This window comes from Heloderma suspectum, chromosome 5 (genome assembly GCF_057233095.1).
Source record: "Heloderma suspectum isolate Gila_16-S chromosome 5, 16-S_ref, whole genome shotgun sequence".
NCBI lineage: Eukaryota > Metazoa > Chordata > Lepidosauria > Squamata > Helodermatidae > Heloderma > Heloderma suspectum.
This window is the reverse complement of record NC_139462.1, coordinates 141,828,265-141,844,410: the sequence shown is the minus strand read 5'-3', so window position 1 is coordinate 141,844,410 and position 16,146 is coordinate 141,828,265. Positions and strand designations below refer to the sequence as shown.

Below are 16,146 nucleotides of genomic sequence, written 5' to 3'. Positions count from 1 at the left end.
TGACTTGCAGTTGACGCAACATTTGAGGGAGGGGAAAATATGTTCTCCCCCTGCCCAACGCTGGGGTTACCAGATGTAGAGGACAGGCTTAATCCCCACCCCAACAGGGGTTCCAAGGGTAGTTTTTTCCATACCAGTAGTTTTTGCCACCATTCACTCCTAAGGGGAAAAATGAAGTGTTGCATTTAAGAATGCTATTGGAGCAAATACATATATCCCTCCCCTGACACTGGATGATCTAACCTCCACTGAAAGAGACCCCAGACCCCAGATTGTCTCTGAAATATATCTTCCCCCTCCCCTCCATCATAATGATGAGCAGTTTGCTAATTATCTGATACATTATATGAGTTCAGATACAGCTTGCCTACCTAGACCTCAGACCAGCTCGTTATGTTTGCAGAAGTGCATATGACTTCCTATTCCAAGGGCTCACTAATCCAAAGCAAAAGAATGTCAGTTCAGTTTTAAGCTGGGAGACCCAAGGTCTGCTGTGACCATTAAATTGTTGACATCTTCCCCCACAAAACTGAACAGTTGTGAATATTATCCATGGCATAACATTGGCTCAGCCAATTGACACCAAAGGCTTCATTATAACCACTATGATTACCACCATTGTCGCCCTTATTGAGTCCCTTAGTTTGTGTATTACAATATAAACATTCTCTAAGTTACCAAGTCTTTGTGGCGCCTTAAAGATTAACAAATGTCCTATGGCATTATACATTTGTTAGAGGATTTCTACACCAGCCTAAAATCCTGCAATGTTATTGGGGCTTTCTGCTTCTGTTTTAAATGCACGATCATGACGGGCTCCCTTTACACACGCTTCCCTTTCCCCCTTATCTGTGTGTTCTGTATGTTTCATTATTGAACTACTAGATGGCGCTGTGGTCTAGTGCCTCTTACTGCGGGATTTCCTCTTTTCACAAGGGAACTCAACGCACCATAATTCGATAGCTCTGTGACGTTTCAGACACACTGTGACAAGTTTGCATGGCACTCAGATTTGTCATGAATTGGACACCACAATAAATGCTATTCCACTAGTAGAGGTGTCCAGAGCACCATCTGGTCCAGTTTTATTCGATGAGTTACAGTTATTGAGGCCCAGGGATGAGGACAAGGTGCTTGGCCAAGTCCGGTCGACTACCTGTGTGCTTGACCCTTGCCCTTCATGGCTTATTACATCAAACAAGGAAGGGATGTCTGGCTGGGTCCAGGAGGTTGTAAGTTCCTCCTTGAGAGAGGGAGTGGTGCCGGCCTCTTTAAAAGAGGCGGTAATCAGGCCACTCCTGAAAAAGCCTAACATGGACCCAGAGGACATAAACAACTATAGGCTGGTGGCCAACAACTCCTTCCAGGGCAAGGTGCTTGGGCAAGGTGCTTGAGCAGGTGGTTGCAGGACAACTCCAGGCACTCTTGAATGAAATAGATTATCTAGACCAGAGCTTTCCAAACTGTGCGCCGCGACACATTAGTGTATCAGCAGCAGTGTGTTGGTGTGTCGCGCAAAATGCAGAAAATTGTGCGGAAGGGCACCGCGGAGCTCCCTTACTCGCATTTGCTTCCCTTGGCCCCTCCCCCAAAACTTCCTAAAGCAGCTAATGTTAAAGCAGCTAAGGCTTAGCTGCTTTAACATTAGCTGCTTTAGGATCATGTGGCGTCTTGACGTAGGACGCACGTGACTGGCGGTGTTGGAGCAGTACAGCGAGGTAGAGGCACGGGGCGAAGAGAGGGGAGGGGAGGCGCCGCCCTGGGAGCAGAGCTTGACCGACGCTGGCGCGGAGAAGTGGCAGCGGCCACCAGCCCTGCAAGATTTCGACCGTGCACTTCATGGACTTCTGCACCGCGTTCCTGTGCAGCCAGGCCAGAGTAGCCCACAGGTGGAAACGCCGCCTGGGACTGGGACTGCACCAAACAGGCCATCCGCCATCTTGGCCAGTCAGAACGGAGCTCAGTGGAGGCCAGAAGCCTCAAAATCAGCGTGCTTCCAATCACCCGGGCAAGCGCAGCTGCAGGCTGTCACCCAGTCAACCCACCTGCTCCTGGCTGAAGGGAGGCCACCCTCCCAAACCCAATGTGGCAAACAGCAAGCCACCCACCACATGGCACTTATAATTTGATTTCTGCCATTTATTTTTATTTTTACTCTGCTGTAATTGTGGATTAACCACCCACCGGCAGTGTACCACCGGAGAGTGCTGGAACTAGACTCTGGACATAGGCATTGCAAATATTTACAGCAATATAGCCTTGTAGTGAGACATATATATTTACACCATTTTTGTTGGACTTTTGCTTCTCTACTTCATGTGTTTTTGCAGCTGAGCTCCTACCTGGGCCTATGTGTCCTAATATGTATTGTAAATACTTTAGTTAATTTTGTTTAATTTTCACATTTTCTTGCACATATTTACATACTGTTACTCATAAATGACAACAATGTATGTTATTATCTTACAAATCATATATTTTTAAAAATATAAATGGAAGGTTTTCATGAGATATGTTCTATCCCATACATTTCGTTATTACAATTCATGTATGTGTCCGTATCTCTTATAACAGGTTAGTTTAACCTCCGGTTTGCTAGTAAAACTGAATTACCGTGTCACGAAATGATGCATGTCTAAAAAGTGTGTCACCAACATGAAAAATTTGGAAAGCTCTGATCTAGACCATTTCAATCGGGCTTCAGGCTTGGTTTTGGAAGAGAAACTACCTTGGTCGCCCTGTGGGATGACCTCTGCCCGGAGAGGGACAGGGGGAGTGTGATCCTGTTGATTCTCCTGGACCTCTCACCATCTTTCGATACCATCAGCCATGGTATCCTTCTGGATAGGTTGTCTGGGTTGGGAGTTGGAGACACTGCACTGCAGTGGTTCCACTCCGACTTGGATGGCCAATTCCAGAAGGTGGTGCTGGGGGATTATTGCTCTGTACCATGGCAATTATGCCATGGGGTTCCACAGGGCTCTATTTTATCCCCCATGCTGTTTAACATCTACATGAAACCGCTGGGAGAGGTTATCTGGAGGTGTTGGCTGACGTGCAATCAATATGCAGATGACACCGAGCTCTACCTGTTCTGGAGGGGGTTGCACTCCCCCTACAGGATCAGGTTCATAGTTTGGGGTGTTCTTGGACCCAGAACTGTCACTTGAGGAGCAGGTGAACTCAGTGGCATGGAGCACTTTTTATCAGCTTAGGCTGGTATACCAACTACACCCTTATCTGGACAGAGATAGCCTAGCTACAGTTATCCACGCTCCAATAACCTCTTGTCTGGATTACTCCAATGCGTTATAGGTGGGGCTGCCTTTGGAAATGGTCCAGAAACTTCAGCTCGTCCAAAATAGGGCAGCAAGATTGTTAACAGGGACTGGCCAACGAGATCACATTACGCCAGTATGTTTCCAGCTGCACCATTTCCGGGCCTGATTCAAAGTGCTGGTATTAACATTCAAAGCCTTTAATGTCTTGGGGCCAGGTTATCCTTTAGATGATATAATTAGCCTCCAGGGTATCTCCCGCACTAAATGACCTTTATTTCATTTTTTAAAAGATCGGAGATAAGGAACTATCAAATTACAGTGCTTGAGTTTCGCTTGAGTTCCCTCAGGAAAAGAGGAAAAGCTGCAATAAGAGGAGCTAGACCACAGCGCCATCTAGTGCCTATATAAACATATGGAAGATTCAGATAAGGGGGGAAAGGAGGGGGAAGGAAGTGTGTGTAAAGGGGGTCCGTCCTGATCCTGCATTTAAAATGGAAGCAGAAAGTACCATTTTAAATGGGGGAATTTAGGCTGGTATAGAGATGCTCTTGGTCTGTAAGGTGCCACAGGGCTCCACTGAAGATAGCTCTCCCTCTGCGAGCTGGACAAGCTGGAAGCTTAATGCTGCAGTAGGCTACATAGCACAAAAGTTCCACACTTTCTTTCAGGATGGACAAGTCCAGTAAAAGTTATACCCGCTCCACCTCAAACCAAAGAATGTTTCTCACCTCATACATTTGCATTTCATGTGGACCCAGATGTTAAGGTAATTTTGTTGACCGCTACGAATTCTGCCAATTACATAAACCTGGAACGTATTTTCAAATCAATGTCATTGCAGCTCTATGGCCTGAAGAGCTAGAGATGTATGTGTGAGATGATAATTTGAACTTCATGCTGAAAAAGTGGCGTGTTTTCAGATAATAGCTGCTACACTTTGTAATGACTCCATGTGTTTGTGTGGTGGCTGTTCTTAGGGGCAGCTTAAGTGTAGAAGGAACAGAGGCCCTTCCTCAGAATAAAAGGGGCCTTCAAAGCATGTTTGTTTAATTTTATGGCATCTGGGAAATAAAGAGAAATAGATTATTTTAGCCTCCTGGAAAAGTACATCTTAATTTCAACACAATACAAGTGACCTAGAGATGAAAGGGCTGGATGCGCCTGGTCTCGGAAGCTCACCAGGGTCAGCCCTGGTTAGTACTTGGATGGGAGACCTCCTGGGAATCAGAGTCCCTGCATTGAGCAGCGGGTTGGACTCAATGGTCTTGTAGGCCCCTTCCAATTCTATGATTCTAATAGTGATTCTCTGTGTGTGTATGTGTGTATTTGTTTTCTTTATACATGCACAGTTAGGATACTTAAAATACAAGCAATTTCACTTGGTAAGGATGCAGTGGAAATGTCCCCATTGTTTCAATGTCTGGAGAATTTTTAGAGAGATTTCAGAGATTTGTTTCTGCAGTGTGTGTGTGTGTGTGTATATATATATATATATATATATACATACACACACACATACACACACACATATACATATACATATATACACACACCTTCAGCAAAGGAGATCGTTACCTTGTCGTGGTGCTGGAGTTTGAGCACCTCAATGACATCATGAGCTAAACCGTGAAGGGACACCCAAGACGGGAAGGTCATGGCAGACAGGTCAGACTAAATATGATCCTTGGGGAAGGAAACGGCAACCCACCCCAGTATTCTTGCCATGAAAACTGAAGGGATCAGTACAACCAGAGATATGTCGGTATACCACTGGAAGATGGGACTCCCAGGTCGGAAGATGGTCAAAATGCTACTGGGGAGGAACAGAGGATAAGTTCAACTAGCCCCAGATGTGATGACGCAGCTAGCTCAAAGCCGAAAGGACAGCTAGCAGCCGATGGTGCTGTTGGTGAACGACAAATCCGATGTTCTAAAGACCAACACACCATAGGAACCTGGAATGTAAGATCTATGAGCCAGGGCAAATTGGATGTGGTTATTGGGGAGATGTCAAGATTAAATATAGACATTTTAGGTGTCAGTGAACTGAAATGGACTGGAATGGGCCACTGCACATCAAATGACCACCAGATCTACTACTGTGGACAAGAGGACCACAGAAGAAATGGAGTAGCCTTCATAATTAATAATAAAGTGGCTAAAGCAGTGCTTGGATACAATCCCAAAAATGACAGAATGATCTCAATTCGAATTCAGGGTAAGCCATTTAACATCACAGTGATCCAAATATACGCCCCAACCACAGATGCTGAAGAAGCAGAAGTAGATCAGTTCTATGAGGATCTGCAACACCTACTGGATAGTATGCCAAAAAAAGATGTTATTTTCATTACAGGAGACTGGAATGCTAAGGTGGGTAGTCAAACGACACCTGGAATTACAGGCAAGCATGGTCTGGGAGAACAAAATGAAGCAGGACATAGGCTGATAGAATTTTGCCAAGACAACTCACTGTGCATAACAAACACTCTCTTCCAACGACCGAAGAGACGACTTTATACATGGACTTCACCAGACGGTGACACCAAAATCAGATTGACTACATCCTTTGTAGCCAAAGGTGGCGGACATCTATGCAGTCGGTAAAAACAAGACCTGGAGCTGATTGTAGTTCAGAGCACGAACTTCTTATTGCACAATTTAGAATCGGACTAAAGAGAATAGGGAAGACCCACAGATCAGTTAGATATGAGCTCACGAATATTCCTCATGAATATGCAGTGGAGGTGAAGAATAGATTTAAGGGACTAGATTTAGTAGATAGGGTTCCGGAAGAACTATGGACAGAAGTTCGCAACATTGTTCAGGAGGCGGCAACAAAAAACGTCCCAAAGATAAAGAAAACCAAGAAGGCAAGATGGCTGTCTGCTGAGACACTGGAAGCAGCCCAAGAAAGAAGGAAAGCAAAAGGCAACAGTGATAGGGGGAGATATGCCCAATTAAATGCAAAATTCCAGAGGTTAGCCAGAAGAGATAAGGAATTATTTTTAAACAAGCAATGCGCGGAAGCGGAAGAAGATAATAGAATAGGGAGGACAAGAGACCTCTTCCAGAAAATTAGAAACATGGGAGGTAAATTCCAGGCAAAAATGGGTATGATCAAAAACAAAGATGGCAAGGACCTAACAGAAGCAGAAGAGATCAAGAAAAGGTGGCAAGCATATACGGAAGATCTGTATAGGAAGGATAATAATATTGGGGATAGATTTGATGGTGTGGTCAGTGAGCTAGAGCCAGACATCCTGAAGAGTGAGACTGAATGGGCCTTAAGAAGCATTGCTAATAACAAGGCAGCAGGAGATGACAGTATCCCAGCTGAACTGTTTAAACTCTTGCAAGATGATGCTGTCAAGGTGATGCATGCCATATGCCAGCAAATTTGGAAAACACAAGAATGGCCAACAGATTGGAAAATATCAACTTATATCCCCATACCAAAAAAGGGAAGCACCAAAGAATGTTCAAACTATCGAACAGTGGCACTTATTTCACATGCCAGTAAGGTAATGCTCAAGATCATGCAAGGTAGACTCCAGCAATTCATGGAACAAGAATTGCCAGATGTACAAGCTGGGTTTAGAAAAGGCAGAGGAACTAGAGACCAAATTGCCAATATCTGCTGGATAATGGAGAAAGCCAGGGAGTTTCAGAAAAACATCTATTTCTGTTTTATTGACTATTCTAAAGCCTTTGACTGTGTGGATCATAACAAATTGTGGCAAGTTCTTGGTGGTATGGGGACACTAAGTCATCTTGTCTGCCTCCTGAGGAATCTGTATAAAGACCAAGTAGCAACGGTAAGAACAGACCACGGAACAATGGACTGGTTTAAGATTGGGAAAGGAGTACGGCAGAGTTGTATACTCTCACCCTACCTATTCAACCTGTACGCAGAACACATCATGCGATGTGCTGGGCTTGATGAAGCCAAGGCTGGAGTTAAAATCGCTGGAAGAAATATTAACAATCTCCGATATGCAGATGATACCACTTTGATGGCTGAAAGCGAGGAGGAGCTGAGGAACCTTCTGATGAAGGTGAAAGAAGAAAGTGCAAAAGCTGGGTTGCAGTTAAACCTCAAAAAAACCAAGATTATGGCAACCCAACCAGCTTGATTGATAACTGGCAAATAGAGGGAGAAAACGTGGAGGCAGTGACAGACTTTGTCTTTCTAGGCGCAAAGATTACTGCAGACGCTGACTGCAGCCAGGAAATCAGAAGACGTTTACTTCTTGGGAGGACAGCAATGACAAATCTTGATAAAACAGTGAAGAGCAGAGACATCACACTGACAACAAAGGTCCGCATAGTTAAAGCGACCGTATTCCCCATAGTAACCTATGGCTGCGAGAGCTGGACCATAAGGAAGGCTGAGCGAAGGAAGATAGATGCTTTTGAACTGTGGTGCTGGAGGAAAATTCTGAGAGTGCCTTGGACTGCAAGAAGATCAAACCAGTCCATACTCCAGGAAATAAAGCCAGACTGCTCAGTTGAGGGAATGACATTAAAGGCAAAACTGAAGTACTTTGGCCACATCATGAGAAGACAGGATACCCTGGAGAAGATGCGGATGCTAGGGAAAGTGGAAGGCAAAAGGAAGAGGGGCCGACCAAGGGCAAGATGGATGGATGATATTCTGGAGGTGATGGACTCGACCTTGGGGGAGCTGGGGGTGGTGACGGCCGACAGGAAGCTCTGGCGTGGGCTGGTCCATGAAGTCACGAAGAGTCGGAAGCGATTGACCGAATAAACAACAACAAAAATACACACAGACACATGCATATACATACATATACATACATATATATATATATATATACACACACACATACACACACCACAAAACAATTCACCAAACTCTAAATGCCTTTGGATGAATGATCACATTATACATGTTTACAAACATGGTCACATCTATAGTCACATTTTTATTACAAAGTGGAATATTTTACACTACAAAGTGTAAAATAGGCCAGAATTTACTTAGCAGTAGCAAGACCAAGAAATCCGTTGTGCATGTGTAGAATTGCCATCTTTTTCCACTTGCTCCTGTGTGTTTGTCAGCAACCAGACAGACAAATATTTTCTAGGAGCCTGACGCTTTTCCTGCCATGGAGACGAGCTCAGAGAAAGCAGTGCTCAAATTATTGGGGTGGAGGCAAAAAGGGGACTGGCCTGCTTACCTTTTCTGATGGCCTGCTCGGCAATTGTTTTTTTAAAGAAGGCTAAAGGAGTGCCGTGGTTTGGCTAATATTAGAAGTTGTTGGTAAGACCAGATCTACCTTTCCCCTATAATTTGAGCGCTGGTACAAAGCTTTAAATTTCTCTGTGCTGCTCTAGGGCACAGAAGCAGAGCTGGCAAACAGCAGCAATAAGAACGCCAGAAGAGCCATGCTATACCAGACCAAAGGCCTAACTAGTCCAGCATTCTGTTCACACAGTGGCCAACCAGCTGCTTGTGGAAAACCCACACGTAGGACCTGAGTGCAATCGCACTTTCCTGTTTGTGTGCCCCAGCAATGGGCATCCAGAAATATATTGCCTTCAGTGTTGCAGGTAATACGTAGCCATTATTATTAGTAGCCATTTTGATCTTATATATGTGTGCTTGACAAGCTACACAGCTTGGAAAATAATCTCCCTGATGTGCTAATCTCTACATTCTCTTGTATGCTGTTAATCTTTTATTGTGTTTTCTTATGAAGTCAAGTGATCTTTCTTCTGAAGCCTGCAGAGATGCGAGAGCCCAGAAGTATATGTACACCTCAACGACCCAGAGGTGAGCAGAAAGATATTTTATGCTCGGCTTCCATGTCCTGCTGCCCTGCCTGTTGATGCTCACATCCAATGGCAGATGACAGTGTACATTAGGGGTGGGGAATCTTTCAGACAGGCTAGATGACAACAGGAGGCCCTGCCCCTGAAGCCCCTCCCCTGACAACACCTAGTCCCACCCATTTCACTTTTCCCTGTGAGAAAAGGTTCCCCAAGAAAGGGACTCTGCCAGCACTTGGAAGAGCAGCTCCTCTGATGAGAGATCAGAGAGAAGCAAGGGATAGGAAGTGCCACCCCACAGCAGCAGATGTGAGGGGTCTGGTGGGCTTGGCCGGCCACATGCAGCTGACGGGCTGTACTTTTTGCACCCCTGCACTGAAGTTTTTTTTAAAAGGCAGGATCAGCTCCACGCTACACGTTTAATGCTGCATGTAGTTTAGCCTCCAGCTCCCATCACACTCTAGCATGGGCAAGAAACAGAATCCAGAATAGGGATGTACAGATAGGAGGAAGTTTGATTTTAAATTATTGGGCTGCTGTCTAGAGGGAGCAGGTTTAGCAAAGGCCCCCAAGAGAATCCTTTTTTATTCTCCCTTGTAAGTGAATGGTTCCCACTTCCCATTTATTCCTATGGGGGAAAGTGACACATTTGGGGATACTGTGTTGCTGAGGGCAAAGGCTTTCCTGCACACCTGAAAAAAGCTGTCAGCTCTTACTGACAAGGATCCGGAAGACTCTTCTTGCACACAGTCACATGCACACAGTCACTGTAATGCTGGCCATCATAATGCTGAAGTTATTTGGGGGACTGAGAAACAGCAGTTTTTAAACAATTTAAAAAATAGGGGAGGGGAGAAATAGAAGCCATCACCACCATGGTAAGTACGTCCTCCCCACCCCAAAACACAGCCTCCATTTTTGTGTTCACCTGAAATGTTCTCCCCAAACTCAGGCAAATCCCCAAAATGGATCCAAGGCTAGGTGTGCCCTGGCCTACACAGGAATAATGTCCCTGCTAGTTTGTGCGGTCCATCCCTTTGTGGGATATCGCTGTGTAGGGATTTCCATGTCCATATTTGCCAAGATGGTACGATATCTTTCTTAATGAATGGACATTCATGAAAGAACACAGGAACCCACATGTTTCTCTCCTGATCTTTCGGCATAACACTTCTCATACATTAGAGATTTTTTTGACATTCTGCGCTTATCAGTACCTCCACATTTTATATTATCCTGAAAGAAGCTGTCCCATCTTAGTCCCCTTTCCCCTAAATAAAAGAACCAAACCCTCTCCTATTTTTTCTTGTATGTACAATCAATTGTCTCTTAAAGCACCTTTGATATAGCATTACAACATCTGTCCATCTTTGCAACAACAACAGGCTAATTTGTACATCAGTTATAACAACCACTTTCACATATCTTCTTCTTTTTAATTAATGCTCTAGAGGCTATGAAGACGTTCCCTGGGATAGAATGTTGCCACCCAAACTCAAGACTCCAGATTCAACACTAGAACCAATGCCTGATTGTGTCTCCCAGTGTTTTACAATGAAACGATATGAACCAATAGCCGAAATAGGCCAAGTCAGTGAACTTTATTACAGTGTGTTTATGGTGGGGAAGGTAGTAACAAAACACAGGGCCATAGCTCAGTGGTAGAGCACACCCCAGCCTCCCCCAACCTGCTGCCCTCCAAATGTGTTGAACTACAACTCCCAGCTTTCCCTAGCCAGTCCTTGCCAAGAAGTGCGTGAAGTGCAGCCCCCACCAAGGACCCCTGGAGCAACTTTCCCCCGCTCCAGTCAATTTTTGGCTGGAGAGTTTTTTCACCCCATGCAAATGAATGGAGAAATTGCTCCATTAAGTTTCATAGGCATGAGGAGAGAGGGAGAGAGGAATCAGAGAGTGAGAAAGAGAAAGAAAGAAAGAAAGAAAGAAAGAAAGAAAGAAAGAAAGAAAGAAAGAAAGAAAGGGTGTGGTGGGGAGAAATAGGGACAGGAGAGAGAGAGAGAGAGAGAGAGAGAGAGATGGGGTGGGGACAAGAAAGAGGAACCAGAGAGGGGGTGGGGAGGAAGAAAGGGGAACCAGACAGAGGGAGAGAGGGTGAAGAGGAGACAGACAGAGAGAGGAGGAGCCAGAGACAAAGAGAAAGAAAGAACAGCAGCCTAAAGGAAAAAGGGGGGAGAGAGGGAGGGGGGGAGGGGACGAAGAGAGGTGGAAGGAAGGAAGGGAGAGAGAGAGAGAGTGGGGGGGCATTCCTAACATTTTTTTGATTGGCCCCAACCTCCCTACAACAGTCAATTTGTGGTGGTGCCCAGACACTTTTTCAAAATGTCAAATGTGCCCGTGGGCTCAAAAAGGTTGGAAGCCCCTGGAATAGACAATACTGTGCTAAATGAACCAATGGACTGACTCGGTAGAAGGTAAGTTTATATGTCATATAGAATAACCGTAGTTCCAAACTCTTATTGGTGAATTGTTCTGAATTTCCCCTGCTGCTTGATCATGCATTGATGGCTGTTTTAATGCTCTCTGGGTTGGATCCAGACTTTGTAATTCTTAGTGTAGACTCACTGAATCAATGGGACTTAAGTTAGTCATGACTAACACATCCCATTCATTCCAATGGTTCTACTCCAAGTATGACTAAGTCTGGATCCAACACTTTGTTTTTAATTTATTTGTAAGTATATAGCTGTGCATTGCCTTTGGGGTCCATTTTTTAGAGCTGAAGGGTGGGATATAAATTATTTTATCATTAATACCTATATACATATATAAATATATTTCAAACCAACCACCAATCATGCCACTTACAAAATGAGCGAGCCATATGTTCCAGCCACTTATTATCCAGGCAGGAACTCATAGGTGAGAAAAGGTTCCAGGATTCCACACAGAACTGTGCTTCTTTGCTTTTAATAACTGCAAATCAGGGAAAGCTTCATGCAGCATACTGAAGAGCTCCTGTCCCATGGCTACTCTAGTAGCAGAATAAGACTCTGCCCTCAACAATTCCTACCCTTCGTCCTTTCATCCATGTTCTTCCCAGCATGGTCAGTAGCTTCACCAAGGTCCTACAGTGGCATGGATAATGTGAGGACAGGTGTCATCTACTCCTAAGTCACTCCCTACAGGGATTTAGAAAAAAGTTATGACCTGCCATTCCTTTAAGGACCCCATAACAGGTTCCCGTCTTGGCTTTCTGCATCATTGAATGAACCTGTTGTGACATTCTGGTTCTTCCAATTCAGAAAGGTTTGCATAAATTGTGACTCAAACACACCCCACTCATTGCAGCTTCTTCTGTTTTTCCAACCTACCTGGGGCTACAACAAATGAACTACAAATAATTTTTCTGTCCTGAAAAGTACTACGGAAGTGGTGATTATTTTAATTGTTGTTGTTATTAATCTCACACAAAGCTGATGATCACAAAGACTGTTCTAATCACCATTTTAGGTTGTTGGAGGCCTTTGGGACAGATTTCAAAAAAGATCCTTCACATCACCACATAGACCAATTACTTTGTGAGTTTCATGTATTTCTATAACTTGAGAACATTTGTAGATTTTTTAAAAGATCTCTGTGCTTTCTTTCTAAGGTTCACATAATGAGACATGGCAAGATTTTAGCAGTAAGAGTATGCTTTAATTTTGCACTCTTGACTATTTTGAAGCTCTTACTCTTCCTAAGATCATTTCTACACCAGCCTAACATCCCACATTTAAAACAGGGCTTTCTGCTTCTGTTTTAAATGCAGGATCAAGACGGACTCCCTTTACATGCACTTCCTCCCCCCCTCCTTTTCCCCTTTATCTGAGTCTTCCATATGTTTCATTATACAGCCACTAGATGGCACTGTGGTATAGGTCCTCTTAATTCCTTTTTTTTTTTGGCCAGGGAACTCAAGCAGAACTCAAGTGCTGTAATTTGATAGCTCATTATGTCTGACCTATTAAAAAGTGGAATAAAGGTCATTTGGCACAGGCGATACCCTGGACGTTGACGATATCATCTAAAGGACCTGCAAACTTCCATGAGTAACCAATCTCAAAGTAGGATAAAAGCTCCATGTGAAGAAGCCCTAAATAGGTAGGGACATGAGCAGATCAATATCTGGGTCAGCACAGCTCAGTATTGTCACATTTATTTTGATCGGCTTCAGCCTGTCTCTTCTGCTAGCAGTGTGCAGCAGGTAAGCTTGGCAGGTAGAAGAAAAAGGTGATGACCCACCAGTGGTTTTGAATCCATGCCTATCCTGACTGGTGAAAGCCCATCATGAGAAGCACAAGCACGGTCATTTCTTGGCTGGAGTTGTTAATGCTTAATTAAGGAAAAGGAGGGTACTCGATGGCATCAAATTTGTGGTAATTCACCCCCTGCTCTTGAGGACTTTCCAGCCAGCTCCACCCTGTTGCCAGCCATGTTTGGAAAAGATGATTGAGTGGTCACCCTCCAGTTCTGGACATAACTGGAAAACATCACATCCTGCTTTATGACATGCTGAGTCATAAAGCAGCCTTCTGGAAACAATGTAGGGAGGCAACAATAGTAGAACCAATACACACACAAGAAGAGGAAGAAGAAGAGGAAAAGGAGGAGGAGGAGGAGGAGGAGGAGGAGGAGGAAGAAGAAGAAGAAGAGTGAAAAATCCATAATGAATCAAAACAATATTTACTGAGAAGTCCCAATGCATTTCAGGCAAACACTCTTCTTCAGTGGAACCATTGTCCAAACAAGTTTTATTCTCTGAGCATGTGGATTCTAGTCAGCATATTCTTACTAGAGAATAAACTTCTAGATTACTTGAATAAGCATTCCGCTGAAGAAAAGATTTTGCTTGAAATGAGTTTGGACTTTTCCATAAATATTGTTTTATGTCTTTGGGGGATGTTCCCCCCTTCCCCCTCTTTCTGTTTTTGTCCCACCTTTCTGGAAGCCCTCTCACTTTGACTTTCAGCCCGGCCATGGCTCTGCTTTTTGGCTTTGATCAGCAATCTTCATCTGGAGAAGGATGGGGTGGTTGCTGGAAATGGAAGGAAAGGGATGGATACTGGGATGTGATAGTCAAACGATAACTGGGTTTAGGCAACGGTGGCCGTGGGAGAGAGAAAATTATAGGAGACTATTAGATGTCACATTTCCATCTGTCATCCTGTTCCTTGCTGCAAAAGTCCACATCTTTTGACAACCCGTTCTATACATCAGGGACACGTATAATGGCTCTGGAGCAATGCCATGGCTAAAGAGCTGAAATGTAATATTGATTCAGACATACAGCCACCCATATGGATGGTTGCTTCTAAGAACTGTTTGTTGGCTGCTTCATGCAGTAAACCATGTGAAATGGCTCTCAACAGTGATTGCAAGCAGTGTTATAGTGGAGCCAAGGCTCACAGGGATGCTGCGTTGACTCTTTTTGATTAGTGGGGATGCTGACATCATCTGCTACCACCACCCTTTAGAACTGGTTCTTCCCTCTGAGCTTAGCTGCAATTTTCCCAGCAACAATATATTGTTCTCTGTTGTAATGCAAATTATTTTGCTCTGGCTTAGTCTTGAATGGGCAATTAAAACCCATTAGCTTTACCAAATAGTTTGTGACAGTGTGCTTAAAATTGCTAGAACTGCACGAAGAGTCAGTTTACTTACACAAGGCTTACTGCATAAAGCTCAGTTGTGGACTGATTTGGGTATTCATCAACTGATTTGAACATTTGTCAGAACAACTGCATTTAGTATGCCAGCTACAAGCATTCCTGAATTGATCTGATGTGGCAACAGTTATCCATGTTAACTCCAGGGCGTCTCCTCCAGGGCATCTCCCACACTAAATGACCTTTATCTGTTTTTTAAAAGATCAGAGATAATGAGCTATCAAATCACCCTGCTTGAGTTCCACTTGAGGTCCCTCATGAAAAAGGAAAACCCTCAATAAGAGGAGCCAGACCACAGCGCCATCTAGTGGCTGTGTAATGAAACATATGGAAGACTCAGATAAAGGGGGAAGCTGGGGGAAGAAACGTATGTAAAGGGAGTCCGTCGTGATCCTGCATTTAAAATAGAAGCAGAAAGCCCCATTTTAATTGCAGACTTTTAGGCTGGTGTAGACATGCTCGCTATGAGCCTATCCAGTTACTAAGATCTGCCCAAGAGGCCCTTTTGAGGATACCACCGCTTTCAGATGCACACTCGATGGGCACATGTGAGAGGGCTTTCTCCTGTGTCACTCTCAAATTGTGGAAATGCACCCTGCTCAAAGCAACAAATGGTCTCCACTTTCTCTACTTGTAGACAAGATACCAAGACCCATCTCGGCCTTTTACATTTTTCCATTAATAGTGTTGTTTGTTTTTAATGATGGCTAAGTTTTTTTTAATGTTTTTATTATGCTGATCTTGCAGTTTTAATATTTTTGATTGTTGTACACTAGATCTGGCAAGAAAGTATAAAATACGAAAACTAGATATATAAGTATAAGCTGGAGATTCCACATGTGTGAGTAACTTGTGCCTCTGGGTCCTTGCTTCCAATATGATATGCAAAGGGGACATTCAAGGATCTCATCAACATGGATTTTATTGGGTGGGGGCCAAGAATCCTATTTTTTTTTAATGTCATACTAGAAGCATGAGTCACTCCAATTCTGGTGAACATGTCAATTGGCTCTATTATGCCACACCACAATCACTTTCTAGGCTTTTCTTTATAACAATGAAGGCTAGAAGCCTGGTTTTGTGAAGCAGATTAAGGCTGAGTTTCTCAGGATACCAAATTCTGTATCAAATACCAAATTCTCTGTTTGCATCGGAGACATATGGATACATAGAATATACTCAGGGTTGGATAAACGCTGCATACATCATGCATTTCTAACATCCTTTGACTAATTGTCACAGGATATTGGCTAGGACATTCAGAAGAGGGCTTTAAAGAAGCAGAATAATCACCTATAAAAGCAAAAACAAGAAGCAAATTGTTCCTCTATTGGATCTGCTGCCTTTGTGCCCTGTTTGTGGGCTTCCCAGAGTCATCTGTCTGAAACAAGTTACTGGACTAG

At 43.9% G+C, this 16,146-nt stretch overlaps 1 protein-coding gene across 1 annotated transcript in view; it reads left to right on the top strand.

The window, feature by feature from the left end:
* The window catches only part of SPMIP7 (sperm microtubule inner protein 7), a 36,490-nt gene that overhangs the window by 1,085 nt on the left and 19,259 nt on the right, over positions 1–16,146 (top strand). The window contains exons 2-5 of the mRNA XM_084860396.1: positions 3,950–4,047; positions 9,008–9,081; positions 10,529–10,667; positions 12,546–12,613. Coding sequence (XP_084716522.1) covers positions 3,950–4,047; positions 9,008–9,081; positions 10,529–10,667; positions 12,546–12,613 — 379 coding nt within the window. The remainder of the gene's footprint in view (positions 1–3,949; positions 4,048–9,007; positions 9,082–10,528; positions 10,668–12,545; positions 12,614–16,146) is intronic.